This window comes from Misgurnus anguillicaudatus, chromosome 7, assembly GCF_027580225.2.
Source record: "Misgurnus anguillicaudatus chromosome 7, ASM2758022v2, whole genome shotgun sequence".
Classification (NCBI taxonomy): Eukaryota; Metazoa; Chordata; class Actinopteri; order Cypriniformes; family Cobitidae; genus Misgurnus; species Misgurnus anguillicaudatus.
In genome coordinates this window covers 37,824,880-37,836,637 of record NC_073343.2, presented here as the reverse complement: position 1 = coordinate 37,836,637, position 11,758 = coordinate 37,824,880, and the positions used below count along the sequence as shown (strand labels likewise).

The 11,758-nt window shown below is 38.0% G+C and overlaps 1 protein-coding gene across 1 annotated transcript; it reads right to left on the bottom strand.

Annotated features, from left to right (window-relative positions):
- Positions 1–641: 641 nt before the first annotated feature.
- On the bottom strand, positions 642–11,376 carry cdc5l (CDC5 cell division cycle 5-like (S. pombe)). Its single transcript, XM_073869894.1, has 15 exons — positions 11,166–11,376; positions 10,495–10,598; positions 10,179–10,340; positions 9,822–9,949; positions 9,629–9,728; positions 9,266–9,494; positions 9,046–9,180; positions 8,765–8,953; positions 8,538–8,686; positions 8,261–8,423; positions 7,904–8,149; positions 7,531–7,773; positions 7,113–7,310; positions 3,469–3,681; positions 642–1,138 (listed from the first exon to the last, which is right to left on the bottom strand). Exons 1-15 carry the CDS (start codon positions 11,208–11,210, stop codon positions 1,034–1,036), a joined length of 2,409 nt encoding a protein of 802 aa, XP_073725995.1. The 5' UTR covers positions 11,211–11,376; the 3' UTR covers positions 642–1,033.
- Positions 11,377–11,758: the final 382 nt, after the last annotated feature.

The following is an 11,758-nucleotide window of genomic DNA, read 5'->3' as shown; positions in this document are numbered from 1 at the left end:
TATTTGGCAGAACTGCTCCAATCATCACTTGAATCTGCTGGTGTCAAGATGATTTTTAGTAGATTTATAAAGTTTATCACATTATATGTGACCCTGACCGACATAAGGGTAAGCTAAATAAATAAAGTTTTCCATTAATGTATGCTTTGTTAACATAAAGCCAAGATACAACTATTTGAAAATCTGGAATCTAAGGATACGCAGAAATCAAAAAGATTGAGAAAATCACCTTAAAGTTGTCCAAATTAAGTCCTTAGCAACACATATAACTAATGATAAATAATTTGTTATATTTGCTGTAGGACATTTACAAAATATCTATAAAACATGATCTTTACTTAATATCTGAATTTTTGGCATAAAAGAAAAATCGATCATTTTCACTTATACACTCTTAAGTAATAATAATAGTAAGTTTAAATGGCCTTAAATCTGAGTTGATTCAACAAAAAAAATTAAGGCAGCAAAGATTTTTTTACAGTATGTATGGATGCAAGTATATAAAAAATGCAAATTCTAATGAGCTTTTTTTAAACATTCAGACCCTTTAAGATTTTTTTTGCTGGTGCCTGGTTTATACTTAAGTCTAATTGACATGGTCTTGGTCTTTATTGTGATTTAAAAAAACAGAATAGACACAATTCAACTCATAATCAATGATTTATTTTGGGAATGATCTATAGATCAATGCAGACAATTATTCCAATTGAAATCTGAAAACCTTGAGCACAAACTTGACATGAAAAAATATGCAAGAGAATATTTACACTGAGGTGGTTTTCCCACAAAATTGCAATACAATTCATTTTAAAAACAAAAGAGCAAAATATTTTGACAATTAAACATCCCTGTGGTCCATCCACTAAAAGTAAAATATTTGCTGAGCTCGAAGCATTTCGTTAACGCAGACTGACCGTAAAGTTGTACACCACACATGCACATGCTGATCTTTTGTCTAGAGATAATATAGCACACAGACAACTACGTACATTCAGGAGAAGACATGCAGAGATGTTCAGAATGAATGTCCCATTTAAAACTTTTGTCCAAGTGTTTGTTTTTCCAGAAGCAGATCTGCAAATCTCTGCTGGAGCTCTTTCTCTCGGTCCTGTTGTCTCTGTACGTCTTCTCTCAGAGCCTGCGTATAAACAGAAGAGAAACAGTGATGATGATGATGATGATGACAACACACAGTCCACTGCAAGCTAATCCATCATTATTTTACAAAGAAATTCAAATGACACCAAATACTAAATACTAGGGGTGTCCTCGAATAAGGATTTACATATTCAAATCACAATTGTCGAATCTTTCTATAGTGGACCGATAGTCGAATCATCTGTGTGTGTGCATGGGTTGGGAGTGGGCCAGACCGGGTACAAATGGGTGACTTATTTTCTTTCACAAGCAGCACACATAAACAACTTTCTGATAAAGTGACCAAAACTGTCTTTCAAGCGATGAATGAAGACAAAACTGACGATGCATTTCTATTTTTTTAAGGTAAAATGAAAGGCAAACGTAAACATTTGATGATTCCTGATAACATTTTAAAGCCACAATCTACAGAACATCACACATAGATAACAAAAAAAGTGATAACTAAACTTAAAAAAAATAACAAATGTGATCCTGCCTTAGAAACCCCAGCTATAATTCAGCAATATTATTTAATTTGGAGATTTAGCGTGTAAAGCAGTCGTGACCAAAAAAATTACAAATGACATATAATGTGTGATTGTTACAGTAAATTATAAAAACTAAGCTTTATATACAATTCATTAAACGTTAATTTATAACAAGAAAAACACTTTAATTAATGATTTTTAAGACACTACGTTTTATTATTCAGCACAGAAATAATGCTTGCTTACTTTGATAATCGCTATTCTCTTTAGGTACAGAAACAACTGATGATTCTTATATTATTCATTTCAGGAATCTCTTTCTATCATTTGAAAGTGAACACCGACCATAATATTAAAATCACAAGATTGTGTCAGGCATAAATATAGCAGGCTTGTGCACAATTCAGAATTTCAGAATTGGCCTCCATTCAATTCATGAATTGGAGTTTGAATTGAATTGACTCCGCCCTACAGGAAGTTGAATTTGAATTGGAATGACAGGAAGTGGAATTAAATTCATGGGAATTCAAAGAAATTCCAGTCACACAACAGAAAGAATCTCACATACATTCAGTGTTAGGAAAGTTACTTTGGAAAATTGTTTGGCAACCATTTAAAATACTTAGTTAAAGTAAAGCATTCTGGGAAATGAAGTCATGTTCCATCGTGTTCCACAAAATTACAATTACAAAAAAATCAAATGTAATTATTTGTTATGTGACTAGAGTTTTTAACATTAATTGCTGGGAAAAACATTTCCTTTTAATGTAATCTGTACAAGTAGTTATGTAATACAATTCTGACACATACTGAAAGCTTCATTTTTAACACTTTACTTACTTTATAATATGTATATGAATTTCTATTAAAATTGCAATTCTGCTTCCTTTAATTCAAATTCGAATTGAAATTCTAGATCCTGTTTTTGACATCAATTCAAATTCAATTCAATTTCAAGAATTGAACTGGAATTAATGAGTCATTCTCAATTCAATTCTGATATTTTCTGTGTCATCAATGAAATGTAAAGAAACTTTACTTGTTTAGTTTAACTTTTGACAAGATAACCACCCTGTTTTAAATACATTTTAAAAGTTATACCCGTCGAAAAACATCCATTTTTTATGTTTAGTTTGATTAACTCCTAAATATTAGACGCAGAGCACCTAGCATGTTTGGCTAAATTGCTTTCGCAAGCATCATGGCCAGAACGCAACAAAAAGCAATTCAAAATGTACTTAAATTAGATCAGAATTTACGTTTATAATAAACAAAAAAATTATAAAATAAACTGAGGTCAAAAGTAACAAGGTGCAGAGCAAATATGTGCAAAATGCCTGAAGTGCATGGAAACAAAACACAAGCCAAATAGTTAAATCAGATAACTCCCGAGTGATTTATAAATACAATAAAATAAAGAAAGTATTAAAATAACGAAAGTATAAGAATTGTCAGCTTTGTATTTTAAATGTAGAAACAAAGAGGCAATGGTTTATTAACATAGAATGTGTAGCCCCGTCACAGGGGGTTGTCGGATTTATTAATGCATTTTAAAAATATTTATTGAAAGCTGCTACTTCACATATTATTTGCATAGCATTATCACAATAGTCTGTATATTAATATATTGGGAGAAAGCTGTTATATGTGAAATCATTAATGTGCACCCATATATGGCCGAAATTTAATGATCCTCATTTCATAACACATCTGTGATGAATCGACTGTGAGATTGATAGTCAAATCAGGCTTCTCCTATCGATGCATCTAATCTTTGACTATTCGGGGTCACCCCTACTAAATACATGGATCAGAGGAAAAGGGATCTGCTGTATCTTACCTCCTGTCTGCGAGGAATGGCCTGATCCTCTTGTTTCTTCAGCTCCTGGAAGGTGTGGAGCTCCGTATTGGCCTGTTCAACCTGATCCCAAAGTTCACTCAGCTGTTTGAGGAGACCCATGGACCGAGACTGGTACCCACCAAGAAGAATCTTCATCTTCTTCTCCATCTTAGCTGCACGCTTGGCCTCTGTGGTCATGTGACCTCTGTTGATCTGTCAACACATAAATAAAATCATCTTGTTTATTCAGAGCAATGTAAAAATACAAAAAAATGTAATGATTTGTTATTAAAGGACAAGTAGTAGTACTTTAAACCAACGTAAGGTTTTAGTCAAATCATACACGGCAGCTGAATCTCTGCATTAAACAAATATTTCATTCTCGAGTTAAACAATGGATCTTGTCAAGCTGCCATGAAAGGACCGGGATTCAATTGAGCCGCCAGACACTGGCACCACGAAAAATTGAAACCATCGCTAACGTAAACCATTTTCAGACATTCAATTTTCCAATAACGCTTGTAAAGGAACGCCAAATTCTACCAACATGTCTGACTTGGAAACAAAAACAATAAACCTCCAACATCAACACGAGCCTCTGATACACACGCCTTCGCTTTGGTCTTCAACAAACCATTATGCAATTATAACGGATCTGTTTTCATTCTGCTACCCGAAGGTTTCCAGTAAGTGTCCACACCGGCCATCACCGAATAAAACATCTCCAGACGAGCAGATGCAGAGAGACGGGCGACAAAAACGGAAAATGTCCTGCATATCTACAGGTTTAGTACATATAGAGCGGACAAATAATAATTCAACCCTTACTACATTTTGATTACCGGCCCAGATCTACAGCACTCCAGCTGTTGAGGGTGTTGTGTCGTTTATGGGCCCTGACACAAATACAGACGCAGCCATCGCCATCAGCCTGGTTTGCTCATAAATGTGGTGTGCAGATGGTGAAGGCATAAATCCTGTGGATTCTGTGCAGCAGTTTCCTCTTCCTGCAGAAACACAAACTCCCCCACATCTCCGAACGTGCTGCTGTGTGAACCGGCTCCAAATTTCCGACCCACGTTGCCAAGACGTATGAAACAAACGGACCCTTTGTAAGACTGGGGGGCGGCCGCCATCGGCTGAAACTCCTGAAAAAACGGGCAACTAGTTGTCTTCTGGTGGCGATCATTTCTGTTTGGGTTCAGTGGGGCATGAACATCAAGGGAGATGATTATGGTCGTCAATGAACCCATTAAACAGATTCAAACTTATCGCTGTTTCTCTTGGCTATTTAATGACGAGGTTAATACAGGGAGTGACTTTTAAGAGCGCTAAGAATGGATTGGATCCAACTGCGTCTATAACTAAAGCAGTAAGCCGCTCGAGGACATGGACTACAGCCATGTTACTGCAGTAAAATAGCCACTAAATGATTACTAAATAAAAGTCATAACACATTTCACACTTGATTTGAGGATCAATAAAGAAGCAAATCTGAAAATTTTCATAATTTACTTGTAGGGCTGGACGATATGGCCAAAACAAATTTGACAATATACTTCCACAGGATTCCCACAACTTAGTTAACTCGAGAACCTTTCAAGGACTTTCCAGGTCCAATACCCTTAAATTCAAGGACTTAATGTGGGGACACATTTCAAGTGAGAGCAAGGTTACATTGTGTTACCTTTTAAGATACATTGTTACAGTTCCCTTTTGAGGGAACTCGCGCTGTGTCACTGTGGTGACACTTTGGGGACGCCTCCAGGGGTAAGTTTGTCTGAATGTGTATTTCAAATTCAACCAATGATGAGGCTTAACGACAAAGACAGGGTGATGCGGGAGACAGGAAGTATATCACTATCTGAAATATTGCCAAAGATGGCGTTACAGGGACGCAGGAAGTATGGCAAGGGAGACGCAGTATCTTGTTCCCTTCTCAGGGAACAACAGTTACATACGTAACCCGAGACGTTTTCATGTGTCAAACACAACTAATGCAAAAAAGCATTTTGGTATGATTCACCATTCGCATACAGAAAATATAAGCATTTAAAGCGAACAGTTTAGCACGTGTGCTTAAAAGGCTACACAGGGAATAATATGGATTTTTTTCAGAAAACTTCTTGCATAAAATAGATTCAAGCACTTTCAATGACCTGTATCTATGGATGCATATTTTCAAAACTTTCCAGGGCCTTACATTTTTCCCCCAGATTCACAAACTTTCAAGGACCCGTGGGAACCCTGCTTCTAAATTTCAGTCAGTATGGTATAAATCCAATAACGGTATGGATGTTTAAAAAAAAAAAAAAAACTACAAAGAACGCCCACAATGAATGTCTGAACCTACAAACTTCTGAACCAAAGCCTCCTCAAATAAAACAATATAATAAAAAAAGAAATACTAATGCATGGACAAATTGATGTTCATCTTTAATTTGTATTTAGCCTTCATACAAAATTAAATGTGAACTCGCTGTCAAATAACAATACGATTTTAAGGCTCACCTTTAATATTATTAATGTGGACCAGAGCATCGGTCAGTAGCAAACACTCTGAGCAAACACTTCAAAGTCACAACCAGATTTATTGATCTCAAGGTGACAATAATATGATTTGACGCGAGGTACAGATGAGCGATTTAAATCTGATCAGGCAATCCATTTTCCTCACCATCCCGGAGAGCGCGGCTCATGGTTGCTTAGCTACGAAAGACAGAAAGACTTTTACCCGCGTTTAACATGCTTTTTTTAGACATGAACGGCCATGGGACACCGTACTGTATATCGAAATATTAGAAATGTGTTTAGAAACTATATCATAAAAAACGTGAAGTATATTGATATTGAATTATTGTCCAGCCCTAACCAAGTTTATGGCAGCAAGCAAAAAAAAAAACTTAAAATCTCTTCAAAACTGGTGCATGAATCTCATGAAAAAACATGCAACTAGTCATGATAGAAAGAAAAAACAATGAGGTTCAATATTAATGACATTTCACCATTTTGGAGTTATCTGAATGATTTGATGATGGACCGTATTGAGCCCCATATATGATTATGACATTTTTTTCATTCAAAATATTCTTTATTATCATGAAAATACCTGAAACAATTTGAAGATCAGCAATATAAATATTCCTGTAGACATTGTCTGGAATAGTGTTTGTAATTCGACATGATGGCATTTTAATATACAATTATAACTTTATCTGGGATGGCATAAGTTGAGTAAATAATGAAATAATGTAATTTTTAGGTGAACAATTATTTTAATGTCTGTGAAGTTACTTGGCAAAATGAAATACTTATTAACTATAATAATAACAACTTTATTAACTATAATTAACCCTTCTCCTGACTAATATGGTTTATTTGCATACTATAAGATGCTTATGATTCCCAAGCAACAAACGATTACTGTATGACTGAATGAAAAATCGCCACATTAAGAGTGATATCTTAAAAGAATGTTTAATAAATGACATTAAAATCTAAACCAGAGTGGTGTTTTTCACTGTTTGCATAAATGCATTGTAGTGAATATCTCGTCTCCACACACATCTACTGGAGCACCGCTGACATCTGCTGGATTAAAATGAGGTTGCAGAATGAGTTACAACACAGCGAGTTTCTCTTACCTCCAGTTTCTTCTCCAGGGACTCAATCCTGTCCTTCTTGCTGGCGAGATTAGCACGCGTGTATCGACTCTGTCCGGGCAGATACAGGACCTGACTGTAACACTCCTCCCACACCTGATTATACGCCTCCATAGACAGATCTCCATGACCCATGCCGTGTTTTACTACATCCATCTCCTGGACCAGCATCTCTCGGGCCTGTCAAACACACGCTGAGCTTCAGCACAAACATCTGCATGTGGTTCATGAACTTGAATCAATGGCATCTGTCAGCCAGACATGAACTCGGTGTTGCTGGCACAAAACTCATCCATAATATATTTGCTACAAAACTTCTGCAGGCAAAATATCTACTATAATTATTTAGGACTATTAAGAATTGTATGTTTTATTAAAAAAAATTAAACAAATGATGGACCTTTAGCAGCTCCTCCTCTGAAACTTTATTGTATGGATTCTGCTCCAGGTATGCCACATGTTCGGTGTTGTTTGAGCTGGATCCAAGACCTTTGGCCTTCTTAGCCTGATATTCACTGAATGGATGATGCAGGCAATCAAAGTGGATCATGGTGATCATCTCCTTCTTAATGAGTTCCTCAGCCTGCTGAAGGTCCGTCAGAGGAGGTTCCACATTCTGAGGCCTGAGTATCGTCTCGTTCACCTGACGAAAAAACCGACATGTGAGCAGCAGACCATGTCAATTGAGGACTCAAAACACCCCTTTTACACAACATTTATACTTTTTACTTCTAAAGATAAACGTATAAATGCAAGTATAGATAAGACATTACCGCCGAGGGTCTCGGTAAATCTCTCTGAACCGGCGTGTGTCTCTGACGGAGCTCCTTCTCTCTCTCTGCATCTCTGGCCACCTGCTTGCGTAGTTCGATCTCGGCCGCGTCCTCCACGAAGCTCTCGTCCACCTCGGCCTCCTCCAGCTCTTTCTCTGCGTTTTCAGGAAGAACGATCTCAAAATCATTCTTGGGCACCGGCAGAGACATCAGACCCAACTTGAGCTGCTCACGAGACTCCCTTTGCTGAAACACACAGACGTCTTATTGTGATGCAGAAAAAACTCCCCAACCGGTCAAAATAACAATAAAAACAATCAAGGACAAATTCAACCGGATGTCACGGGTGTAACGTACTAAGTGTTTAGCGTATGATGGGTCACTGTAGTCCACACCACCCTCCTCAGTGTTGATGTTGAGTTTGTCACGCAGAGGGGTCCTGCCGGGGGTCACACCAATCGAGGGTTTGGGTGTCATTCCACCTTGAGGGGTCATGCCCTCCGATCCGTGAGCAGGGGTTCTGGAAAATCAAATTCATGCAGAAAAATCTGAGCCGCATATTGCCTTACACAAACCATAATGTAATTAAAATAATCATTGTATTATTTAGGTGTGCTTGGTTTAGTTTGGGTACCTGAAGGGTGTAGACAGCACGGTGTTGGGCGTCTGAACCACCTGTCTCTGCGGGGTGACCCCTGAGAAGTCGCTCTCATGGAGGGGTGTGTTCAGACCTCCTTTAAGAGGTGTGTCCACATTCGTAAGTGCCATGAGATTCTGAGCTTCCTATAAGGTGAAGGATTCGAGCAGTGAGACGTGAAATATAAACATCACGGCATATGACACAACAAGTGAAGTTCAAACCTGCAGGATTTTGTCCTGTGCAGCCGGAGTTTTGGGTGTTCGCAGGGCCATTGAGTTATTGGTGACATTGTATTCAGACAGAAGAGCGCTGGACGCCGAGTTAGTGATTCCTGACTCTTCAGCCGTCTGACGTGCGATTTCACTGGCCTGACCCAGTTTGACCACTTCCTCCAGTTCAGCATCAGAGATCTGACAACAGAAACCAGTAAGACTTACATGCTTACAGCGTCCATCAAGGTCGCCACTATATGCAGAGATTATAACAAGGTTAAGCTCTAAACCTGCGGTGCTGGCAACACCAGTTTGCTTCTCTTCTTAGTGAACTCAGACACGCCGCTGGTCTGCAGGATGGCAGAAGGAAGATCTGATTCTTTCTTCTTCTTGATCTTCTGTCGGTCCTTCTTACGGTCACGGTCCTCCTTCTCACTGTAAAAGACAAAATGGCATACAGGTGAACCGTGGCACAGAATTAAACATGCAGATCGATAGGATCATCACAACATCCGACTCATTCCTGAGTTCTCCTTCAAGATGCTGCTGGCGCAAGCGCTTGAAATCAGGCTCCAAAGGGTCGTACAGCTCCATGGATGTATCGTAGAAGCCCTGCGCTGGTTTCTTCTGAAAGGGGATCTCAGCGTTGTAGTCCACGCCTCTCTTTTTCTTGCGTTTCTTCTGAATGTCGATTCCTGCAGCTCGCAGCTCCCTGCGCTTTTGTAGCGCTGCCAGACGCCTGCAGAGAGAAGCAGACAGTCCGTCAGAGTGCTTATATAATGAACAACACTTGTGATCGAGACCTCAGTGTTTCCTGTGATCACATTGTGAAACTGTGAATTAACATTGTTATAAATACAAATCTTGTCTTACCGAGCCTCCTCCAGCTGTTTCTCTCTGGCCTTCCTCTTTGCCTTCTTGCCCTGTGTGTTGGCCAAACGTGCCCTGGCTTCAGACAGCATCTCCAGCTCATCTTCACGCCAGTTTATAAAAGACACGCATGTCAGGCAATGTTAGGAAAACCCAAAAGTCTGATAATTAACAAGTATTTATAAGACACACCCACCTTCATCCATGTCCACTGGGTCAGGTCTAGCTGGTTTGGTCTCAGGGTTCGGGTCAATCTCGCCGGGTTTTAATTTGCGAGGGTCGTCACCCACATCATCCTCATTCTCTCTCTGAGCAGCTTTATCTCTGCATTCATAAAGAAATTGTGCTCAGTTTTATACGCATGACAACACAAACAAATCCCAAACAATGAAAATCGCAAAACACAAAACAATCAAGTTCCATGCAATGAATTGATTTTTATAATATTTTGACAAAGCCGTTTTATGGCTCACATGTTGACTTATAAACATTATTTTTATTTCTTTAAAATTCACACAATTATTTAATGCCGTGCACTTTCAAATGTACTTACAGCAGATATTCATAGTGCTCCAGGCACTGAGCGGCCGTCCGGCCGATAATGGGAGCGATTGTTCTCCATTGAGTGGGCATCAGTTTGGCCAAGTGAAGAAGTTTCTCCTCTTCCTCACGTGACCATTCTGTCTTCTTAATACTGGGGTCCAACCATTCATACCTGCATCACCAATGACAAATATAATTATTATTAAGAGCATGCAACTTCAGCTGTGTTTCAACTGTTTTAAGCTCCCCACCTAGGCAGCATTTCTGGGTACCCTGATCATGTTCCTGATGCCTAACTAGTTAGAGCTCTAGGTTTAGAGACTTACCATCTGGCTTTACACTGTTTGGCAGATTTGCGGTGCAGCAGGGATGCGATTCGAGACCACTGATTCTTGCCATATTTCATAACAGCGGCTTTGAGAATTTCATCCTGTTAATAAACAACACAAAACAGACAAGAAGTTAAAAAAAATCAATCTGACTAATATAAGCGGTCAAGACTGTAAAACAAATCATTTTGCTACAAATAGATTATAATATTACTTTGAATTAAGTAATATTAAATTAAATAATAAAAATACAATATAAGTGTATAACAAAAAATACAAAATTCTGATGCACTAACTTGCTCAATAAACAAAACTCTGCAATGCATATGCAGACAACAATACAACATGCAGCAGTAATCGGATTTATGCATTTTGTAAAGTAAATACTACAATTGCATGAAAATATCATTTATGATGAAAAATAAAAGTGAACATGTTTCTGTATGCAAGATTTTAAATATAAAGGAGGTAATAAAACAGTAGCATCATGGGCTGACAGCATGTCTACGACGAAGCAAATATAAACACATAAGGTAATATAAACACACTGCATTACAGATGTTTAATTCAAGTAAACGATTCCTTTATGTAGATTACTTTAAAAAGATCAAAATATGAATTGTAAATAGAGTGTAATCATGAAAACAGTGTGTGCTTTATAAACAAACCTCAGTGTTCCGCCACACTCCTCCTTTAATCATAATTCGCGGCATGTTGGCGATGTAGAGTTTTCACACGCGCTCGAGCAGTAAAATCTTCTCCTTGGATGATTTATATTTAGAAATAAACTAGAAAATGAGAATTAAAGTTAATGTTCGAGCTGCACCGCGTTTCACAGGGAAATGGCTCCGGGCGCAGAGGATTGTGGGAACTCAAACTCTTCCTCTGGTGATTCGGACGCGCTGCGTCATGACTGCTCCAGTTCAGCTGGCGCCCTCTAGCGTTACACAGTGATATGACATCCTCAACTCCGTCTGCAGGAAACACACAGCACTATATGGTTGACATTTTACTATATATTTTGACATTTACACTTTGGGCAATGTAATTTTCATATCTTACAGTTTCTCAGTACTTACAACTGGGACATATATACTTAACTAAACATAAAATTGCATTGAATATATGTGGAAATATTTTATTTTATAAAAAAAAATATATAATTGTAAAAGGATAATTATAGATTTTAGGTGCAGTAACTATTCCCTTTAAATTGTACATAAGTTATAATTGAAGATTTAAACATAAATTCAGGTGAAGC

Bases quoted from the DNA above. Each gene is read 5' to 3' on its own strand.
- cdc5l (XM_073869894.1), bottom strand. From the start codon at position 11,210: ATGCCGCGAATTATGATTAAAGGAGGAGTGTGGCGGAACACTGAG. The intron at 9,181-9,265 runs GTTGTGATGATC...AGTGAGAAGGAG, and splicing joins AACTCAGGAATGAGTCGGAT to GACCGTGACCGTAAGAAGGA. The intron at 8,424-8,537 runs GTACCCAAACTA...TTGATTTTCCAG, and splicing joins GTGCTGTCTACACCCTTCAG to AACCCCTGCTCACGGATCGG.